General features: G+C 40.2%; 1 protein-coding gene across 2 annotated transcripts in view; it reads left to right on the top strand.

The window, feature by feature from the left end:
- wnk4a (WNK lysine deficient protein kinase 4a) overlaps positions 1 to 23,979 on the top strand; it is a 44,545-nt gene that overhangs the window by 12,320 nt on the left and 8,246 nt on the right. Inside the window, exons 3-15 of one of the 2 annotated variants that reach the window (XM_034218101.1) lie at positions 5,367 to 5,539; positions 5,898 to 6,118; positions 7,326 to 7,483; positions 10,446 to 10,534; positions 11,158 to 11,377; positions 13,137 to 13,497; positions 14,497 to 14,642; positions 15,493 to 15,557; positions 17,653 to 17,788; positions 18,241 to 18,357; positions 20,474 to 20,626; positions 22,695 to 22,746; positions 23,041 to 23,172. In XM_034218101.1, coding sequence (XP_034073992.1) covers positions 5,367 to 5,539; positions 5,898 to 6,118; positions 7,326 to 7,483; positions 10,446 to 10,534; positions 11,158 to 11,377; positions 13,137 to 13,497; positions 14,497 to 14,642; positions 15,493 to 15,557; positions 17,653 to 17,788; positions 18,241 to 18,357; positions 20,474 to 20,626; positions 22,695 to 22,746; positions 23,041 to 23,172 — 2,023 coding nt within the window. The remainder of the gene's footprint in view (positions 1 to 5,366; positions 5,540 to 5,897; positions 6,119 to 7,325; positions 7,484 to 10,445; positions 10,535 to 11,157; positions 11,378 to 13,136; positions 13,498 to 14,496; positions 14,643 to 15,492; positions 15,558 to 17,652; positions 17,789 to 18,240; positions 18,358 to 20,473; positions 20,627 to 22,694; positions 22,747 to 23,040; positions 23,173 to 23,979) is intronic. The other variant, XM_034218102.1, reaches the window with a different exon arrangement.

The raw sequence follows: 23,979 nt of genomic DNA, 5'->3' as shown, positions 1-23,979 counted from the left end.
AACCAAGTGGATGATATATTGGCCGATGTTAGCTTATTAATACATATATAAGCAATAAGAAATATCAGTTCAAACATGCCATGGTAGATTTGAGGTAATTTTTGTTTTCATTACATAGTTTGTCTGCCATACAACATCGAGAAGTTGATTTCTCAACTCTTAAATGTGCGGTACAAGTGTATTTTTAACACAATTAAAAAATAAACAAAGAAAGTATATGTGTGGATATATTGTTATCTGATATTTTAAAATCCCAAATATACATTTTGACCTCAAGACTCCAGTACGGGTCAGCTTTACCTGTATTCATATCTAGAACAATTATCTAAATGAGATGGAAAACACTTTTTACTGATGAAATAAAAGGGATAGCTCTAAGGCAGGTGATTAGCCCGGGCGCCACAAGTCAGGTCAGGTTGTCGGTGTGAGGGCAGTCAGCAGCGTCCTGATGAGATGAATGGCTAACCTCCCTCTGCCTGCTCCGTTTACAGAACATTTTCTGTTGGAACCAGCACACTGCCACTTCAGTTCTCACCTGCAAACATCTAAATGCAGCACTGTACCGGTGTAGGTGACTACGTGCATGTTTACACAAAGCGCACGTTAGCCAAAATGGGTATGTCAGTGTTAGAGGCATGAGGTCAGACTGGTTTTTCCCTCCTTTTGACCTTAATCCCCATATCTTGGCGAGCTGGACGTCACCACCTCTGAGACAGTGCAGGTTTCCTCCTGCCTCTGTCATCAGAAGGTCTCTGCTCTTTATCTGCAGGGCTTCTTCCCTGTCAGCATCTGGAATTCAGGAGTGATGGCCTGCAAACAGCCCTCTCAAATATGTTAATGACAGGAAGAAGAGCGGAGAGAATACCTTTTAGTCTCTAAAAGGCTTCAAGCTGAGGTCAAGGTAGATGGGAAAGTATGCCAGATGATTTTCATTATGTCTGGAATACATTCAAAATTGTTCCGTGACATTTCATGATCAAAGTCTCTGTCTGCCTTGATCCCATGCTCCATATCTACTATTTGTAGCTGCTTTCCCCAGGGCTGCCACTAATATTTATAATCAGGGTTGACTAATCATTACTGTGTTATTCAATTGACCAATTTATTGTCCAGCCCAAATGTCCTCATTTTCTCTTCATCTTATTGTCAACAAATACAACGGCCGCTAGAAAAAATGAGACCCTACTAAAGTGTGTTATAACCTTTTTCTTCTTTGCCATAGAGCTTCATTGTTTTTTGAGAAGTCTAACAGGGACAGCTTTGTATCCTCACATGTTCGGTCCTCACAACAAACATGGGCACTAGTTTTGAGTTAATCCCAAATTCACAGTCCTGCTGTGGTACAGTATAAATACCTATCGAACGTGTGTTAATCCACCGCTTAAAATAGTCCCAAACTAAAACCCAACAAACAAATGTTCTCTTCTTTGAGTAATGTTTGCTAAAAACCGCAGTGCCCAACAGTTTATGGAAATAACTCAAACGTAATATTTGTGACAAGATGTATGTCTTCAGTAGATACTAATGTGTATCTGTAAAATATAAAGAGACACACTAACACATAGTTTTGGTGTTTTCATGGGAAAATATACTATGATTAACATAAATTTCAATGCAGATCGAAGTATTCATGAAGACCTGCATTGAAACCCAAGCTTTAACCTTCAACACACATCCCTGCATGTTATAAGTGGTATAAGTGGATACATTTTTCACTTGCCCTAGTTTTCTCTCCGTATTTAGTCAAGTTTCCTACAGATCCCACAGTCTGTCCACACTGACTGGAAGTTTTTCCAATCCTGGTCAGACTTACTGTATCTGTATCATTCCCGTTATAAGCGGCAGTGCACACCGTCTGGTTTGGTGCGAATGTGTGCCGACATGTTGTGTTCATGTCCTGGTTGTCATAATAGGACCGCTGACAGGGACTTCTTAATACCAGTGGCTCCTCTACCATCAACACAGCTTATGTAACTCCACTTATGTGGCACCCAGCCCAAATATTTCCAACCCCGGCCAGTGCAGACCCCCTAACTCAACACACACACACCTCCCAGCAGCAGCTAAGAATAAAATATCCAGCTGGCCGTATGTGAAAACTTTTACCAGAGGCACGTTCACACACCAATTAATCTAGACTGTTTTTGTGGATATATTAGCTTCTCTATTCAAAATGGCGATGGTTTGTTTATGTGGCTACCCCCTGGATAGCTTTCTCAAAAGTTGCCCAATGTTTTGTGGCCTCATTTTTCCAGAGAGGAGAGGGGAAAGAGAGCGTTGGGGACAGATAGATGCAATCAAATATCCGGTGGGAAAGTTAGATAGCTTTCAACAGAGGATTCCTTCTTTGGGAATTGCCACGGGGCTTGAGACTAAAAGATAAATCATAAAGTTAATTGAAAATGATCATATTAAAAATGAGAGTAATCTATGTAGACTGAGAAACTGGTGGCTGTCATGATGGGAACATCTCAGTCTCAGCTATTTGTCACAGTGTAACTGTGTTACTGCGAGGAGGCATTGTTACGGTATGTTATCCTGAAATTAGCCTGCACCATTAACAATCGCACAAAAGCATAACACGGCTCAAACTCAAGCTTTATTTCCATCTCCACTTAACTTTCCACTACATTTCCCACATCTTTGACATTTGAAATGAACTATTCTCCAGTTTGGTAGACAGGATTTTGATGAGTCTCATGAAATAATATACAGTTTGTTCCACCTCAAACATTTTTTGTTCAGAGTTGCCACAGCAGGACTTTTTTTTCTCTTCCACTGTATTCGCCAAAAAAAAACTCTTTGCGTCTACTCTTTTGCAATTATGCTGTCCTGGACGTCAAGCTCTAGTAAGTCCTGCGGTTTTGGAAGTGTCAAAGTCTCCAAGTGTTTCGGCTGCATGCCACAGCTAAAGCATGTTACACTGACTGTGTGCTGCACACAGCCGCTGCACAGGCGACCATCCACAGGAGACAGAGCTGCACAGGGGTCTGCTGTTATCTCACTTAAATACACAAATATCCAGATGCACATCAACCCGTAAACCCTCTGACTCACTCACCCTGGCTCACGCCACACTCTGTGTCATGTCGCGTGTGTTTTTTTCAAGATCTATAGATGAATAAACCTCTTTGTCCATGTCTGTAATGGCCATCTTTAAGGTCGAATTGTATGATGTCTAAATTAGATAAGTTAGAAGTGGAACTGACTTATTAAGATGAGGCATGAGCACTGGTTGAAGTAACTAAGCCAATGTACCGCTCATTTCTACTTTATGCTACTTTTGCACAACTACATTTCAGAGGGGAATAATGTATTTGTACTGCACTACATCTATCTCAAAGCTTTAGTTACTTTTCGGATTATATCTTAAATGAAAAACGTGATAATCTTCTACCAAAATTACCATTACTAATGATTTAACTAGAAGAATAGGTGTTACACATTTTCTGGAAAATATCCATAAAAAGTTAAAAAGAAAGATACAGTAAACATGAATGCATTGTATATCACAATATATATAAATATTTCACAAATGGAGACAATTTTCAGAGCAGAAGGTCCCTTGTGATACTTTTATAAAATGTCATGTGAGTTTTTACTTAATTTTACTTTGACTTATAATGGAGTATTTTGACATAATGTTTTGATACTGTCACTCACATTTTAAACATCACTACTCTAAAATGTTTTCCTTACTTGCAACCATATCATATTTCTGAGGTCTTGCGTATGAGGAATAAGCTGTGGCCTGTCATCGCGTCATAAACCGATCACTATTCACCTAAAAGCAAAACACGGGGTCAGAAGTCGCCTCTGTGTCTCGCCTCCCTGTCCAGGGCCTCATGTTTGAGTTTCTGATGCACAATGACAGCTTGACAGGTAACTGACGCAGGTAAAAAGGCTCCTGCTCTGTGTGCCTTCAGCCCAGGAAGGTCTTGAAACGGGGGGATTGATGCTGTAGCTTAGCGTTAGCAACAGCAGCACCTCTACCTTCACTGGGAAAGAAGGAGGCGAAAGAGGAGAGAAAGTAGCGGTCAAGGGGATTGTAAGCATAAACATATACAGAGCATTTTTCCCAGAACTCTACCTCAATGCAGGATTCATGGTTCTGAAGTCTCCCAGGAGTTTTCCACTAACAACCCACCACAGGCACAGTTACTCCAACAGCAGCTACATTGGACCATTCATGCTGAAGGAAGCACAAAAATGTCTTTGTTCGCTCAGCGTGATTGCAGTGTTTGACTCAGTTTTACCAGGATTTCGGAAACCTCCGCCTTAAATGTGTTAAGTCAGAGGTCCCCTTATTGCAAAATAAATGTGATTATGTAACTGGAGGGTGGCCCAGATGAATGAACCTGTGGTCTTCCAAGTGATTTATCAAACTGGGTGTTTGCATGCTCTGTTTATTGCTGCCTCTTTACGTAACCGTGCATAACCCTGGCAAAACCAGAGCTCTGCAACTCAGCTGTCAACACGACTGCATGTTTATGGTTGACATAACAATCCCACCTCAAGGTCCATTTGGTGGAGCTTTTAATCATATCACATGACCTTTATTGTCAGAAGCAGTTTGTCCGTTAAACTGCGGTTGTCATATTGGCTCCATTTTGGCTTTAAAGTTCATTTCTGAGCATGGAAACAAAACGGTCTCACCTCAAGAGAAACTTCTTAGTTTTTGGAGTTTATCCAAAATCAAATGTAGTCTTGCATGTACACATCCTACATGGACAAACAGTTTCATCCTGGTTTTAAGAAGCCTTATCATGCAAGATGGATGACTTAGAAACTGGCATGTAAACACATCAAACAGGTTATGGGTCATTCTCCACTATATGTGCAGATGCAGCCTCAATTCAAGTTGTAACTAGACAGCCAGTAAAGCAATAAAATATCATATCAACATTTCATAAAAGTGAAAGTCTGACACTGTCTACTGGTGGTAAAGCCAGGAGAGCTTTGCATTCTTGTGAATGTGTATCCTGGTTCCCAACCTCAGGATCATATATTTCTGAAATGAACTTCTCATAGCTACCAATAACTCTCTGATTGTTACAGGCCAATTAAAACAACAAATCTCCCCCACCAAGCAGAAATTGGCTAAAATAACATGGATACAATGTCTGGCTAAATGAATGACCTGAAACTAAATGGAAATTCTGATTAACAGGCTCACGAATTTCCCCCCAGGCGTCAACAAACTGGGTTGGTTCATCTCCAGATGTTATTTAGTCTGTACAAAAATAGATGTTGAGATGTCGAGGAATTTTTAAGACGGACCCACAAGTCATGCTTAATGTAAATATCCTGAATAAACTGAAAACCAACTGTGTGTGTAATCCTAATACCATGCTTTCTCTCTGCAGACCCGCAAGCTGACCAAGGCAGAGCGGCAGCGTTTCAGTGAAGAGGTGGACATGCTGAAGGGCCTGCAGCACCCCAACATTGTCCGTTTCCATGACTCCTGGAAGTCCATGGTGAAGGGCCACAAGTGCATCATCCTGGTGACTGAACTCATGACCTCAGGCACGCTCAAAACGTGAGTCTCTCCACTCTTTGAACTGAAGTCCTTCATCAAAAGATACAAACCTAAAAGCAGTAAAACAAATGTTTGTAAGGTCACATTTCTCAAATTGCGGATATCCTTTTCCAAATAAAACTCTTCATATCTTCCATAGAAAGAGGATATTTGTGTAATGTTTGACAGCTTGTCATTTACTTAAATGATGTATTAATAATATTGAATAGCTCCACTTTGGCTACACCGTTCTTGGGAGAGAATTCAGGAAACTAGTTTGCTTTCAAACTTCCTCCTGGCTGTCAAACATAGGAAAATTATTTCTGGCACTTTCTCTTCTTGCTTGGTGTTTAGTCTTATCCTCTTTTTTTTCTTTTAGGTACTTGAAGAGGTTCAAGGAGATGAAGCTGAAGCTGCTACAGCGCTGGAGTCGTCAGATTCTTAAAGGGCTTCACTTCCTGCACACGCGCACTCCTCCCATCATCCACCGGGACCTCAAGTGCGACAACATCTTCATCACCGGCCCCATCGGCTCCGTCAAGATAGGAGATCTGGGGCTGGCCACCCTCAAAAGTGCCTCTTTTGCTAAAAGTGTCATTGGTGAGTGTACATTTGGTTAATCTACGTACACAAATACCTCTTTCTATGATTTGAGACTGGATTGCATCTATGACACAGTTCTGTTTAAATCTAACAGTTAATGAAGATTTAAAAACACTTGGGTTAAATGGGCTAAAACACACACAATTTGCCCAATCTTTAGTTTACTTAAATGCTACTTCTTTGCTTGAGAGTCTTTACATTTCTCTTGATAATTCCCTCTTTCCTCTTTTCACAAGCATCCCCTTCCTGCACTTTAAAATCATTACTCAATTGGCTTTTTATTTCAATCTAGTTCACCATGCAACATCAAGTACGTGCAGGGAATGTCATCTATCTGACGCTGTATTTAGACTTGTTGATTCTTGTAGATAGTGACACTTAAGGAGTTTACTTTACTAATTCCAAATCCAACACGGTATCTCTAATAAGAGCATAAAGAGGAGTTGTTTGATGCTCAATTATTTAGAAAATTGGCTTTATTTGTGTCTCTTTCTTCTGATTTGCTTGCACACATTTTATTTATATTTTGCACATACATATTTTACCATGAATATAGCAGCATTTTAGCTGCTTTAATGTAAGATATTTCCCATCAGGAGTCAGTGAAGACAGGAGGTTTCCAGTAGGAGACATGTTTGCCATGTAAGGGTAATAAGATGATAACGCATTATGTCAGTGTCGTTTACACAAGTTGTTAACTTTCCAAAACAATCAAACAAATATGATGTATTTAGGAAACCCTTTCAAATAGTTTATTCCAATAGCATTTGTATCATTTCAACAGCTTAATTGAGCCTCGACAATTCTACTTTTTTGATTTGTCTGTAGATGTTTAACAGATTAGCTACAGAGTATATCTGACATTTCAAAGTTACATTTTCTCAGAATATTTAAGTTGAACTTGAATTTATAACTAACTTGTCCAGCCTAAATTGAGTGAGTAGTCCAAGTATGTTCAGGAATTGTCGCATACTGAATTGTTGAATCTCAACAGATTAAGCTGTTGAAATGCTAAAAATTATTTCTAATCTATTTGTAGGCGTACGATCCAAATAAATTGTTCCCCAAATATTTCCATGACAGTTTAACATGGTGCTATTGTCCTTTAGGTGGAGCAGTGGGCGGTTACAACTTGATTTTCTATGCATAGTGGTAGTAATGGAAGAACTGTTGACCTTAACCTCTCCCCTCTGACCTCCGACAGGAACACCAGAGTTCATGGCCCCGGAGATGTACGAGGAGAAGTACGACGAGGCGGTGGACGTCTACGCCTTTGGAATGTGCATCCTTGAGATGGCCACCTCTGAGTACCCGTACTCCGAGTGCCAAAACGCCGCCCAGATCTACCGCAAAGTCACCAGTGTGAGTAAAAAGATGAGGGAGGACCACCTTTTTTTAACCTGTATTTAACATAATTGTCCCCATGTGTTACTTCCATGTGCACGCTGGAATTAAACCAGAGAGAGGACATCTTGTGTATACGTGTGGATGTCCTGAATTCTTGGAAAGAAGTGGGGCCCACATGGAATGAAAGCCTCATTTTGTCTATTAAAGGCTTACTTTTGTACAGGGTGCAGAACTGTATCTGACCACTTTCTGCCTTTTAGCCACTATCATGACACAGGATCGCCCATGGTGGAATCAGTGATTGCCACTTTGTTTACCAGTTTTCAAAGACTACTGGAATATTCTCCTTTCCATAAAATAATGCGTGAATGGAAATCTGAAGGGATCTTCCAAAACTGACATTTGCATATTTTCTGCCTTAAATGCTTGTTAAGTTTGACAGAAATACTTGAATAAAATCTTGTTCTTTGACAGTAAGATATCTGTCTAAGATTAATAATCCAAGCCCAGTGCCCTTAAGACTTAAATTGACATTGGATTCAGATCTTATCATAAAGTTTTACGCAGATAAAAATATGACCTTTCTTAGAAAAAAGACCAGAAGCAGCATTGTGGGTTTAAAGTCTGTGGCATTACAACAGTGGCCTTAGGCTGCCCAATTTCTAGCTGCTCCCGGGCGCCAAGCACAGTGATGACGCCACGGTGGGCACGAGCACTCGGCAGTAACACAAGTTTGGGAATTTTGGTCTCACTCTCTACTCGCATAAAGAAGACTGTTTCTTTCATGTGTGTCACATTATGCAAAGCAAACAGTGTCTGACAGGCGCTGGAAAGTTAGAAAGTGACAACGCCAACAAGTTGGAGTGAACTTGGCTACTCCACAAACAAAACAACATAATAATGTTCCATGTGCAGTCAGGGATAAACGACTTGTAATATAAATTACATTAGCAGTGCATTTTATGATTTGTTTATGTTTTACATTTATGCGCTGTACAGACGTAATCTTTTAATTAAATGGTATGAGACCAACTCATAAACGTTTTATTTATATGATTGATTTTGAGTTGAAGTCTCATAGAGAAAGAAATATAGCTTGACATGTGAGAGGCAGAACATATACAAATGTAAAGTTCATGGAAAAAGTTTTCCTGTGTGGGTGGTCACAACTGTCTACAGACCTTCCTTTGCCTTGTTCATAATTATTTAATTTCACATCAAATGAAAGAAATGCCTCTTTACTGTGGGAAAAGGCCTTTCCCTATACACTACCTGGCCTATACCATTGGCTTTAGTTTGCTTCTATAACAACCTGCATTTTTCTGAAGGGCTCGCCACAAGGTATTGAAACCTGCCTGGAGACTTGCTGCTAATTAGCTTGGGCTGCAACTACAATTTATATTATTCTTTATCAACTGTTTATCATTTGTTTTGGGGGATTTCAAAAAATATGAAACATTTTAAATTAAAAATTAAAATAAAAAAAATGTAAATGACCAAGATCCTAGATTTGCGTATTGAAATGTTTTTGTTTTGTTTATTATCGTTGAAGCCTAAGAAAACAGCCAATACCAACATTTGATATTGGTTATTTCGACCTTAAGGAATTAAAGTCAGCGTCAAAGAAAACCACATTTTGCTTGTAAGACACAAACATACTGTATTCTTATTTAAATCATATTGTTTTGGACAATTGGGAAAGAGTGACAAATACAATTTAAATTTAAGGGAAAACAGATTTAATCCAAAGGTTCCTTTTGAGGCCAATGAAAACTAATCAAACAAAGAAAGATCTGTGCTAAACTTTAGATCTCCTAAATCACATTTAATATGCAAGATAACATTTCAGTGATTCCACTTTTTTGTGTTTTTGTACTGAGTTTGGGTGAAATTATTGTGTAAGCCATTAGAATGCATTTTCTAAAGCTCAGTGTCAAACATACCAGTTACGGTTGAGGAAAACGTTGAGAAAATGAAGCAGAAATATCTAAAGAACAGTATTTGGGGTCATAACAAGAGAGACAGTCATTACTGTGTGAAATGTAATTCTGTAAATGTGATAACCAAGTGCGTAGCTCAGCCTTTTTACTGGTAAATCAAATTATTTGGGTGTTTTGACCTATCATCAGCTGGTTGCTTGGGTATGTCTATAGGCAAAACATCTTTTGACCTCGACTCTTTGCTTTCTTATCAGAGTTTTTATTTTACAGGGACGGTAGCTCTGCTTCAATCTGAGTACTTTCTCATGATAGCATTCAGGAAAACTCCCTTCTTTAATATAAGTGTGTAGTCCTGTCTGAATAGTTTATGTCTTTAGATAAACTTTGCCTCCAGCTGTCAAGAAATACCTTGAAGGAGGAGGGAGAGCATGTTGGGTTTTTTCCATGTTCATTAGCTCTTGCTATTGTTCCATTCTGGTGTTGACATGATCGCAGAGCCGAATGTCATGCAGGCTGGTGGCCGATGTCACAAAGCCGAGGATTAGGTTAACATGCAGTGCAGATGGGAGTGGCTGGCAGGAGAACTGTGGATAAGGAGGAGGTCATTGCTGCTGATCACGTATTCTGTCTAAAGCACCTTCCTCTGGCACTTGTTAATTCAGTATGAAGCCATGCTGATAATAATAATTAACTTTTTTATAGCACATTACATACAAGAAAACGTAGTACAAATTGTTTTACAATACGAAAAATATACATAACATTGCATAAAAACAGGGACAGAATGCATGGAGAATAAAAATAAAAATAGGATTAAAAATAAGACGAAATAGAATACATAAGATGTTTAACAAAATAAGGAAAATAAAACCCTTTGAATAAAAACAATAAAGACAGAGTTGAAATATATATGTTCATTAACAGCATCACAAAGTCTCAGTTCTTCTTCTTCTCCACATCATGGGTGAGATTTAGGCAGAAAATAAGAAAGTACTTCCCACATACAGATTAAGTGTGTGTTGTTTTTTTTTTGACAGGGAATGAAGCCTGACAGTTTCTACAAAGTCAAAGTCCCCGAGCTCAAGGAAATCATTGAGGGCTGCATTCGTAATAACAACGATGAAAGGTATGTCGAAACATATACTGTGATCAAGAACAATTTATAGAGTGCACTACTCCCTGTTCTGGGAGTTATTCCAGCCCATACAGTAACTCCTGTAAACTCTCTAACAGTATATTAAGACCAAAATCCATAGAAAGTCCGAAAAGGCCTTAAATGTTACGTTTGGGGAAAGAATAACAAACTAGTTAAAATAAAAAAGGGCAATTAAAGATGAATTGCATTCAAATGTTTTTTTCTTCTGTTTTGAGAAACCTGGGATTCTGCTTCCACATCTTGCTTAGTGTAGACATGATACAAAGAGGCATCAGTATGGTCTCTGAATCAAAACTACATTTGCAAAACCAGGAAGATTACATTGTTATTAGACATCTTTACGCTACATGTTGACCAAAAACACTGTCATAGACCATGCTTTTGAAGATTGATGTGATTTTGCACAACATCCCGTTTTAGGTGTACATGTAAATAGGAGAAAAACAAATCTAATAACCTGATGATGCAATTCTCCAAACTGAAGTGTTTTTTGTTAAGTTATGGATGATTAGAAGTTATCAGAAACAACTTTAGTACAAGGTGCAACAACTCTAAACCAATCCTCTCTAACTGGTTGTCTTCCTATACTGCAGGTACACTATTCAGGACCTCCTGGAACACCCCTTCTTCCAAGAGAACAATGGCGTCCATGTGGAGCTGGCAGAGGAGGATGACATGGTGAAGTCGGGCCTGAAACTGTGGCTGCGCATGGATGACACCAAGAAGCTCCACGGGAAGTACAAAGAAAACAACGCCATCGAGTTCCTCTTCGAGCTTTACAAAGACGTGCCCGAGGAAGTGTCTCAGGAGATGGTAGGCCAACACATGAAGTCTGTATATTGTAAGGCCCCTTAATGATTTACTGACCCAGTTTGTTGCAACCATTAGTGAGGAAATTGAGTAATTGATCCCAGATCAACAGATCTTCAGCCACACATACACTGCCTCTAGATTTATGATAATAGCTTTTTATAGGTTTTCTGGGGGAGTGCTGTCTGGATATGTAGTATATCCAGACAGCATATATATAGGTAATATTGACCTATTTTTCTTAACACAATTAAGCCTCAAATTCCTCCTAACAAAATAAGGATACAATGCGGTTGGATGACAACCTAAATGTAACTCAGTTGTAATGTTTGTTGTAGCTTATTATAGTAGATGTGAAGAGTTTGCAGCACATTTCAGTGTTGCATCCCTGTTCTTTTGTTCTGAGTTCAGCACTTGATACAAAGAAATGTGTTAATAAACGGGTGGGCTTCTCTAGAGGTTTTCTGTAGTGAATCTTACTTAACAGGTAGATATTTTTGGTTCCCCTGTGATTAACATATAACATCAGCCGTGGTGTACCACAAGGCTCGAACCTAGGCCCAGCCCATTTTATTCTGTATGTGCTGCTCCTTGGTATAGCCATAAGGAATAATAAACAAATGAATAATTTATGTTATGTTAAGTTATATTGATTATACTCCACTCTCCTTCACTTTGCCTCCTGATGACACAAGGCCCTATTGATGCCTACCACAAGTGCATTTTAGACATCAATGCTTGGATGGTTCAGAACTCAATTCTGTTGACCAGGACAGAACTGAGGCACAGAGAGAGGAACTTATAAACGAAGGTCACTGGCCTAGGTTTCATGCTAATAACATATCTTCATTGACTCTGATTGAATCATAAAAACTGCTTTTGTTTCTTTCCTTACTCGTCTGACATGGTACTCTGTAGCCATTTATTTTTCTCCAAATTTCCTTTAGATAAAGTTAATTTTCTTTTGAATGTTCTGGCAATAATAATAGTGTTATGAAAATCAGATAATGTGACAGCTCTATTTCCAATGCTAAGCTAACATCGCAGCATGGAGTCTGGCATCAAAAGTGATATAGACATTTATTTTTGAGTTCTGTATTTTGACCCTTGACCCCAAACAGTCATAGCAGCCTCACTAATGCAGTCCAGAATCGTAAGGCTTCTTTTAACGCTTCTGTCATGTCTGCAGAAACTTAGAAATGTGCTCCAAAACATAAAGAGAGCCCATGCAGGGTGCCTCAAGGGCACGGCTTTTAATCATCAGCGGTTTGAAATGTGAGAGTGTGTGGAAGCAGCCGAGGTCACATCTTAATAATATAATGACTCTCTTGCTTGTTACGCAACAGGCCCTTATGTCCTTCAGAACCCTCTTCTTAGAGGTCACATTTAATGAAAATGCAGGCCACAATTCCTTACTTGTTTACCTCTTTGTGGTAGTTTTCATCAAGATCAAATTTGGTATCGGCATCTAGTCCGTCCAATGTTCTGTAATCTGACTATGTGTTGAGTGGCAAGTTTGGACTGAGTGTCTGGTGCACTGGCTGTTACAGGAGTCTGTTTAAGACAGGTGAATGCAGTCTGTGTGTGTGTTGATTTAATTGTTGTTAGCACAAAAGCTTTATTCAAATCAAAGGAGTGACTGTTGGTGCCGCAGCTTGCGTGATCAGTGCAACATTTCTACGTACATTATCCACACAATTGACTTTGATTTAAGCAAATGTGTTTTTGTTTTGCCCTGACTGAGCTCTGTCTTGTTATGCAGGTTGTACTTGGTTTTGTGTGTGAGGCAGACTTCAAGCTGGTGGCCAAGGCCATACGGGACAGGGTAGCGGCCATCAAGCGGCAGAGGGCGAAGCTGAGACGCCTTGCAGAGGAGCGGAAGAAGAAGCAGGAGCGAGAAGCCTTAGAGGAAGAAGCAGAGATTAACTCTGCGCTACATAAAGTCAGCGATGTGGTTGCAAGAGAGTCCCCCATCCCGGCCCTGACATCTCCGGCCCCCTTACTGTCCCCTGTCACCAGCTCTGTGGACTCTGGAGTCAGCTCAAACTACCCCGCAGAGCCTGAGGAGCCAGAGGCAGACCAGCACTTCCACATCCGCCACAACAGCCTGTCCTCTGCTAACTGTGAGCCGTCTCTTATAGCATGAAAGTGTGTTCACACTCCTGATCTGTGGTCATTTTTTTATTTCTTTATTTCAACCCTCTAGGATTAGGAAACACGTATAAAACCAATTGGATAATTGAAAGTGATCCAATTTGTTTTGCAGCACCACAAGTCCTTAAAGTGACAGTTCACCCAAAAAGCTAAAATACATAATTGTTCCTCTTACCCATATTGCATTTTATCAATCTGCATTGTTTTGCTTTTGCATCATTTTAATGAAGTCATATACTTTTGCTACATTTTAAATAAAACCAACTATATCAGACTGTAACAATAAATAACAAAGCAAAAATACAAAAAAGTAGTCATTACATTTAAAATTTAAATAAATCTGCAATAACTGTAAGATTTATGTATTGTAAAAAGTACAATATTTCCCTCCGAAAAGTTCTAAAAAGTGTCTTAAAATGTAAATACTCAAGAAAAGAAAAGTCTTTGAGCAAATGTACACACAAGGTTACATTTCACCACTGGATACAGAAACTGTACTTCTACTAATAGTGTGACTATGATCATGTTCTACTCACACGTGCATCAGGTGGGTCTGTTCTTTGACCCCTCAATTTGATTTGATGTCGTTTTTCCATCAAGAAGTCATCATAAAAAGTTAAATTGTACTGAACAGGAAGCAGTTCTGTTCTCAGAGCACATGGGAAGCATACAGCGAAATGTGAAACTGTGGATAACTCAATTATTCAGTCCCTGGCAGTGTTATCCCATTGTGTGTGTCCACCTGAGTGCTTACATTAAATGCATGCATTTGTCCAAATAAATGCTCCTGTATGGCTCCAGAGCAGTGTTAATCCACAGTGTTATACATTGTTATTGTTTGTGTGTGGTATGACTGAGTTTGGGGTCATTACATGTGTTATTTCAGGTCATGTGTGTGTGTGCCTGAGAGTGTGTATGGTACACAGTTGGTCACATGCTAACGGCTTGTGTCTGTATATTTGAAACAGCTGACTGTGAGACGGACGGCTATCTGAGCTCCTCTGGGCTTCAGGATCCTCTGGAGGCTGGCAGCTTCAACGCGACCCCTCCCACCACGCAGACCAACAACCATTCTGCAAATGGCCTTCCCATCCCAGCGCTCCGCTTCCCCTCGGTGAGTGGTCTCAGTGAAGAACCTGTCATCAATGTGGGAAGCGTGGCGGGGGCTATAGCGGGAAGCATGACTTTAAAGGCTTTATGGGACCTCCGTCATCATTACTTGGTCTAATACAGTGCTGACAGAGAGCTATGTAAACAGTTTATGGTTGTAAAGTAACCCCTGATAATAAGGTACACAAAACCTTCACCAATCATAACTCACTGCTATTTAAGTACAAGGTTAATAAAGATTTTACCAAAACTAATGAATCAATAACCCTCTAAGATAACTTGTAGTCACTGAAAATTGAAAAATATAAGAGGTCGTTTTAAGCTATCTTGAATGTTCACCCTATTGAGAAGCTTTAAAAGTGTAATTATTTTCTTCCCAATCAGGATTAATTTTTTTCAGGACATTTAGTTTCACATTTGCATAGCTAAAGATGTCCTTTGTTGTTGAAGTTGAGTTTTACGGGCTCAGAAGGTTTGCTTGCTTTAAGCTTAATGCTAAATCTCGTTTTTTTTAGAGGTATTTTTTGACCAATATTAAAGTATGGGAAAAAGGGTAATCTTGACCAGAATATATGCACTAGATGAAAATCAGGGGGATATAATATCCAAGCCAAATTACTAGGCAATCCATCCAAAGGCTTAATTTATGATTAATAATTTACTCTGCACCAAAGTGGTGGATTGCCAGAAGATTGCCATCCCTGGTTAAAACTGACGTATGTGCCAATTTTATGAAAGCATCTGCCAAATTGAAGATAAGCACTATCTTATTTCTAAACCTTGAATGGAAGAAGACATCATTAAAAGTCTTTCACCTTTGTTTCTCTAACCACTTCCTTCATTTCTATTCATAGAGTATTGCAGTATCCAACAGCACAGAACACGGCTCCCCGAGCGGCTTCAACTCTCCTGTGGAAAGGTAACGTTCTGCAGCCTCCTTCTCTACTCTATTTCAAACCAAGAAACAGTGGAGTTCAATAGTCTTTATTTGGTTTAGAGACCAGAAAATCAAAAAGAATGTAGTAGAACTGTCTGGCCTTCCTCCTATAACTCCTCCTCCTCCTCCTCCTCCTCCTCCTGCACATCTGTAGGGCTGAGACAACAAGCTTGATGCAATGGACAGGCTCTCCTGTGTTTTTATTGCAGAGGCAGCGTGGACCCTCGCAGGGTTTGGTGTGATGTTGTGGAGGCCCCGTGTTTCATGTTGAGGCAGAGAGGGGCTTTATTATGGCATTAGAGCAAAACAATGGACGAGCAGACAGTGTGTGTGTGTGTGTGTGTGTGTGTGTGTGTGTGTGTGTGTGTGTGTGTGTCTAACTATAATCAGTTAACCGTGATATGACAAAAAAGAAAAGCAGCTAATCCTGACATAATCCATTCTCAAAATCATTGTCAAAACATCTTAAAATGAATATGTGCGTCCAGTTATTCCCTATTATTGAGCCAATACTAAGAGTATAATGTCAAAATGCCTGTATAACTCAGCTCAGTTTATGCAGCCAAATGAAACACATGTCAAGTCCATTTGATTATCATGTTTCATAACAACCTAGCAAGCACTATTTATATTCCATGAATGAACTCCTCCTCTGCGAAAAGCCTCAGATTACTCATGAGCAGAACTGCATTACATTGTGGCTTGCAATATTTACGCAAATCTTATTTTGTCCATGTACTTAGTGTTTAAAGGTGAACACAGACTTGACTCTGAACTAAAGTTACCCAAGGTTTTTAAATAGAGACTGGGGGACGCTGCCAACCAGCAGGCCTGTGAATATCTGCCGCCTGCGCTGGAGAGGTGGATGGAGTGGGAGTCCAAAAAGACCCAGGAGACACAATTAGCTGAGCCAAAAAGCTTTTTATAAAAACCCTGAATGTTCTCCAGGTTCCCTGAAACCTCAAACTTGTTCATTCTATAAATACAACGGAGCACATGGAAGACGGACACCATGCAGCTTCTTAAAGACTCTGAGCAGGCCTCGTTAAATGCTATTGTTTAACTCTGCTGTTTACACCCATGAGACATGCCACTGTAACGGCCCGTCCACACTACAGCTTCAAAAAAAAGCTTGGAGCTGGGCGTGTCTAAAGCTCGACAAACAACCAATCACATGAATCTCCCGCCCCAGACACACAAGCAGCGGTTTGATTGGCTAGAGTTTGTACTGGCATATGATTTGATTGGCTGACGCTTCCACCGAAAGCTTCAGAAGCTTCAAAAGTTGAACATTGCTCAACTTTTGCAGCCTGAAACGCCAGGAAAGCTCTGCTCTGCTTCCCACAATGCAGTTCGGCGAAAAGTGACGTCACCCCATTCAAAGTGAATGGGCAGAAGCGCTGTGTGGACGGGCCGTTACACATCAAGGCTTTATTTGACACTTCAGAGAGCTGTTTATTATTATGCGTGATGCCAAGACTATCAGAGATGATGGATGTTCAATACAGTTGTGTTACATGAGGAAATACTTCAGAATTTCTGCCTGAGTAATGTTTCAATTGCTTTTTGAGGTATCTTCCGGAAGATGATTCTGGCAAGGCATAAGGAAAAAAATAAGAGGGAGATTTTTTCTTTATTTTTGCATTTAAAGATTAAAGTTAGAATGATGTGAATACAGTTGGAATTCCCAAATCATTGCTAGTCATTTATTTAAAAGAAAAAGGTCTGAGGAGGAAGCTAGGAAGATTTTTATTTAATTTGCAGAATAAGTCAAAAGTTGAAATGCCTTTTTAATAATAACTTCCCAATGTTGAGAATTAAGTTTGAAATCCAAAAGTTAAAGATATGTTGAAAAACCAAGTTTAAAATATGAAGAGATTAGTCAAAATGTTGAGAATAAAGTTTCAAATTCACAAACCTTTTGAGAAGAAAACTAGCTTAAGCTCATATACTGTGTCATTTCAACTTTGTTCACGAAAAGCACAAATATATTCCTCCTTTCTTTTGAATTCCCGCTATACCTCGCCCTCTCCGAAGTATTTCTAACTAGTAGCTTTTTTGATGTATTTCTCTGCAGCTACGCCTCCGATGTGACCTCAGGCTTGAGTGACGGCTACGAGGGCCTATCAGAGAAGAACGAGAAAACAGCCATGAAGCGAACAGCTGGGAAGCTTTTCAAAAGGAGGGCTCGCTCAAGGCTGCGCATCACAGGGGTACGATAAATCACAAGTTTTGTTTAATTACAACATAGCACAAGAACATCATAAACAAATAAATCAGCTAGATCGAATGATTAGATTATCTGATTTATGTTATTTATGAGGGACCAGAAAAGCTCCACCTGGATAATGGGACTTCATCAGTCTGTTCTTCCCCTCGGCAACCGCAGTACATTTCTCTCCGGATCAGCACACTGTGGTCTTTTAAAGGACATGTTTACACTGGAGACAAACGGATCATGCATAACCACATGTGCATTCAGCGGTGCAACGAGGGCATCGTTCAGCCCACATAACCGCGGCACATTTTACAGTGCATGACCCCGTGTTTGCTCACACAGAAACATGCATACAGAAGCACATTGTTCTCCTGTTTAATGTTGCTCAGTGTTTGACCAGGGTAAACAGAAAGCTGTCATTACCATTGATCCTGTCCGTCTCTGCAGCTCTCTGATAAAGTGGACCGGGTGGTGGAGTGTCAGCTGCAGACGCACAATGACAAGATGGTAACCTTCAAGTTCGACCTGGATGGAGATAACCCCGAAGACATCGCTGCTGTCATGGTGAGCCTTTACTGGTCCTTAATGATCAACAGGAACCATATTCAGATAGTTCATAATAAAACACTTTAATCAATTAAAAAAGGGGCCCTATTATGCTAATGTTCAGGTTCATATTTGTATTTAGTGCCTCTACTCTACTGTGACATGTTTCCATGCTTTAATGTTCAAAAAGGTCCTTATTTTTCTCATACTGTCTGTGCTGCAGCACCTCTTTTCACCCTCTGTCTGAAACCAGAGCCCAGTCTGCTCTGATTGGTCAGCTGGCCGGCTCTGTTGTGATCCCTCTGGAGGGAACTTTGGGATTTTAGCCTTGGCAGACCATTTACATGCACACAAACCTATGAAACACACTACAGGAAAAGGGTTAGGGTTAAACCCCAAAAGCATAAAAGGGCCCCTTTAATGTTCCACAGGTACCATATTCAGAAGCTCAATGATAAAACACTTTTATTAACTTTTAAAAAAAAACAAGGGTGTCTTTTGTTTTCGATTAAGTTATTTACTTTATCGGTGAATGGTATTGAATTTTTGTGAAATTTGGTTCTGGATTAGTTGATTATATTTTGGAGATGATTCCAAGCTGCGAAAACCCACCTTTTCTTTCTCTATTTTTTTCACTATAACTAATAAATAAGTGCTGATAGAGTCTCAAATCAACACCTTAGGAAATGTGTCTGGTAGAATGTATCTTTTGGTAAATTCTCAAAAAAAAGAATTGTTTATAAAGCAGAAGTTGGAGCTTTTTGATAGATCATATATTCTTAGGAACAAATTATTCCACACATTGATTTTTCTCAGCATAACACTTGATTGATCATACTGACATTTTGATCCCTGTAGTCTAAACCTTATTCAGAGAGTATGTATAGCCTGAATGTGGAGCTTGAACACAATGCACATGGAGAAATAAAGGGGACTTTACACAATGGAACTAATATGTGGAACTAGTGTCTGTAAGAGAATAAACCTCCTGGCACTTTAGAGGATTCAGAAATAAACAAAAGATTCACTCTGTCAGCTGATAAGTCTTCCAGATTCCTGTGTCTCAGCTGAACGTACACAGCGTCCAGTTAACAGCCTTTTGTTTGATAGTATATCAAACAAAAGTCTCTCTGATAGTATATCTTATGTCTGTGAAGTGAGTGACGCAGGTGAGCATCCCCCTGTTGCTGTCGTTACTAACATCATTACAGGGTGAGGCTTGGAGAGGTAGTGGACACGATGAGGCAGAGCTGAATGTACTGTGTTCCTGCCTCTAGAAACACAGTGGGCTTTTGTTTACTCAGTCCTGGGCGCAGCAGGGTTGCTTGGCATCCCAACAGGCTATGGTTATCAGTCCAGGGTTTTAAATGAGCTGAATTATGCCATGCTAACAGTTAGGTCACCACACCCCAACCCACAATTCACAGCAAAACCTCTCCCAACAAAGTACTGTAGTGTGGATTTACATGAGATGATTCATGTACTTTTTCCCAAGAATAATCATTTGCTGAGAGGTGGAAAGATTTCATGGATGGACACAACAATATACAACAAGAACGTCTTGTATTCATGGAAGCACATTTTCTTCTACTGTATTTATTTATTTATTTACAGTGGGGGAAAGTACATCTAGTCACGTACTGTCTTTAAGAACCATTGTACGGCACTTTTTCTCTATTATACATTTTCTGATATATGTTTATTTCTGGTTGTAATTTGTGGTAGTGTTAAATATATATAGAATACTCTAACCTTATTTAGTTTGAAATTTGGTGCGCAATATATTATCAACACCTCTCAATATAATGAAATCCATTTCAATACCACAAAGCAACCTCAATAATAAACATATCATTAAATGAATACCTAATTTATTGCTGAGCTGTTGGATCGCATTAAATTTGACCCAATACCTAATAAAGGTATATCATATCAAAACATAACACTCAGGATCTATTTTCTTACACGTTTGGATACTTTACATCCTTTTTGCTGATGACACCTGTATACTTTAACAACATTTAAAGACCAAAAATATAATAGAATATATCCCATTGTGGTATTGCTGCTTTTTTTTCTTTACCAAACTAGAGAATCTAAATACTTCTTTCATCGTTGTCCTTGCGTCTTCTAGGTGCACAATGAGTTCATCCTGCCATCAGAGAAGGAGGGCTTCATCCACCGCATGGGCGACATCATCAAGCGTGCCGAGGCTCTGATGGCCAAAGAGCAGCCGGTGCTCCTCCCTGCTTTCCACAACGGGGTGAACTCATTGTCTTCCTCACAGGTCAGCAGCAGAGCCAACAGTCACCCTCATCACAGATCAGAACAAAGGAAATAACTGAGCGTTTGTTTGACTATACTGTCATAAATTACAGAGTGAGCCTCGCTGAAAGGCAAACCCATAAATCAAATGGAGAGAAGTGCTTCCTACCTAGGTAGAGTGCTCTCTACTCTGTCCATAATCCCTCCTGAGGCCTGCCCTTAGAGATCCAAGGTTAATGGTTCTTAAAGCCACCTGAGGTACTTCTTTCATTTAGAACAAAATGTTTCTAAAAGCACTACTGTCATAAACCCCTGTGATTTGTGGAAACAATCCCCCCGCCTGCTTTTTAAAAACATGTATGTGTTGCCACAACCACAACCCCATTCCAGGGCTTACACCATAATGAACTTTCCAGCATAACTGCCCACATTGAATGCGTAGAATAATTTATGTTTGGATTCATTAAAATGTTCTGGATTAACATTCTGTGAAACTGTAAAATGACAACTTCCAGGGAGAACAAAAAGAGTTGTTCAGAGCCGTCCTGTACGAGATATGACGTAATGCCTACTCAGATACAGTATGTCTGCTTAAAGGAGGTGTCTGTTCTGCCAGGATGTGTTCCTGTTCCATTTTGTAGAACAAAATCTCCTCGTGCCCGCCAGTAAAATGATCTAACATGTTTTTAAACACAATGTGCGGTTGAGTAAGAACAGTAAACCTCCACAGCCAGCTATCTACCTTTGTTTGCCATGTTTCCGACCCGTTGGCTACATAATTAGCCTGAACTCCAGTGGTCAAATCTCTCCTGGATCCACTCCAGCAGCTGATGAAAAACACTACATGGTCCACATCCCGTAAGGCTCATTATGGCTGCTCCTCCCAGCACTGTCCAGCAACAAAAATAAAGAACAAACTGGTGGAAGTGGGGAGAAACCCACAAGCCCTCAGACTCATCGTTCTGTCTCTGATCCGGCCTTAGTAGCACTGAGGTAGGGCGCTATTCTGAGAGTTTTTGGAAGAGACACTGTGTACAAACGGAGCTTGAATACCTGGAAAGCTATGGTTGTTGTTTGGCTGTTGCTTGTTTCCTCCACCCACCGCTTGAGAACAGGAGTATTAATCTGCAGCTCTGAGGACAGAGCTTTGAGCTAAATGCTAACAAACTAATGTGAAGCAGGTTTTCTGTTTGCAATTTGCATCATCGTAATTGAGCTGGTTAGCATGTTTACGTTTGCTAATTAAGACTAAACCCAAAGTACAGCTGCACAAATCCATCTAGAAGATGTTGTAATGTGTCACAGGATACTATTCATCATCTAGTAACCAAGGTATGGAAGCCCATTACTGCCAGAAAAAGAAAACTTAGCCTTGTTATGACATTTCTGGTCTGTGGTTATCACAAAAAAGAGGCCTCATTTAGAGATACTAAATCAGATCACAGTGGCAATCTAGACTTTTCATAAACTGGCACAAAGATGTAGCAATAGTTTCTGCTAACCGGTTAATAACATGTATTATGGGAACAGCTCCTCACAAACTAACAGCAGTTTCTTTACGGCCGTCTAAGAGGTCAGGCCTCAGAGTCAGCTACATTGTCTGACGTCTGAGGCCTCCAATGTTACAGTTCCCTCTGTTTAAAGGGGCATTAAAAGGACTCATGAGGCGGGACGAACGAACTCGTGAAAACTGTTGTTAAATTCCTTCTGTGGATAGACGAATACCCAACAATTGTCACTTAGCTGAAAGTCTGTATTACTAATGTGGATGTGAAGTAAACAAAAAAGGAGAATATCATAGTAGGTTGCATCTTACTAAGTTGCATTATGGGAAGTGTAAAACCTATTGTTGTTGGATCTTGACTCATATTGGGGACATTTATGAAATCTCATCCGCTGCAACAGTTTTATTTATTCCATATCTGCATTTAAGAAGTCTCCCCATTTGATTGAATTGTAAAGACACAAGAACAATTACTAAAGTATTTCTGCAACTTTGATCCACCTATTAAAAGTCGTTTTTAACTGCAGCTGAATCATACCATGGTTGAATATTAAGATCAAATTGTATCAAATGTGCTCTTTTACAGCCAAATTTGCACAGTCACACCCTTCCTCGAACACACTCCTCTTCTCTGCCTGGTAAGTCTCACGTCGGGTAGAAATTCTGCCAACAAGAGTTTGATTTGATAATCGAGTCGTTTTAGCAGTAGTGAGTAGTAGAGTGAATGAATACTTAGGACTTTTCTGCCTGCCATATTTTTTTAACCATGTCATAAAATTCACCAAGTAACATTAAGTGTGTGTGAACTGCATTCTCACAGCATGTCAGATTAACGTTCATTTGTTTCAATCATCATTTCTAACCGTGCATGATCATTGTGTGTGTGTGAATGCTCATCATCCATTCATTCATGCATGTGTGTCTTGTCATAGACTTCAGTGTGGCTAACCCCAGCGTAGGGCTACGTGGCTCTCCCCCGTGCTCCAATGGAGACTTCTTCAGTGCAGACATTACTTCACCTGGGCGACCTCTGTTACGCTCACAGTCTTTCCACAACGCCCCAGGTAAATGGCCCTCGGGCCCTCCCTCTGGTGCCTATGTGAAGAGGCCCCGCATTGTTTACTGTTTCAACACACTGAAAAATTGTTACAGTCCTTTGGCAAAGAATAAGTTAGCTCAGCTACCTCATAACCCCCCCCCCCCCCCCCCCGCCCCTTCTCAGGGCCCGTTCTTGGTATTGTTCAGACATTCGCATGGCGCCATCCACCATCCCCACACCTCAAAGCTTTCGTCTGTGTCTACTTTGCAGCAGGGCCTCTTGGGTAATTACCTCACCTGAAGGGCGCTTTCTAGCTTTTAGGGGAGCTGTGAATGCTGTCGCTGTAAAAGCATGAGCTCTCCGTCAGTGTTGCGATAGCCGGCCACATCTGTTTGCCAGCACAAACTCCTGACAGAATTTCCAAGAAAGCCTCCTCCCTCCTTCAAAGTCTCCCTCCCCACAGGAGGGGCATTTGAAGTCAATTAAAGAACACACATCCTCCATGTGTCCCCCGTATTCCAACACTCTTATCCCCCTCTCGTCCTGTGTCCCCTCACTGCTGGACGTACACCGCGTGGTCTCTTGCGAAATGCTTCTTGGGCCCCCCGCCACCCTTATAGAGTGTTGCCTAACCTATGTTTCCGTCAGCATGGAAAAACTAGAGGCTTGTTTGCATCATCAGGAACAGGAGGCGGGGTGTATAACTGTGGAGCTATTGTTGAGGGAAATGGCAAATCAATGGATGGGGTTTGGTTATTGGCATCTTCCACTACTCCCTAAGGAGGGATGTCGAAATCCTGACTTTAATCGCACAATCAGTCCAATAAAAAAA

Source organism: Gymnodraco acuticeps, unplaced genomic scaffold, assembly GCF_902827175.1.
Source record: "Gymnodraco acuticeps unplaced genomic scaffold, fGymAcu1.1, whole genome shotgun sequence".
NCBI classification, from domain to species: domain Eukaryota; kingdom Metazoa; phylum Chordata; class Actinopteri; order Perciformes; family Bathydraconidae; genus Gymnodraco; species Gymnodraco acuticeps.
Note: the sequence above shows the minus strand (reverse complement) of the source record. Positions and strands in the feature narration are given on the sequence as shown.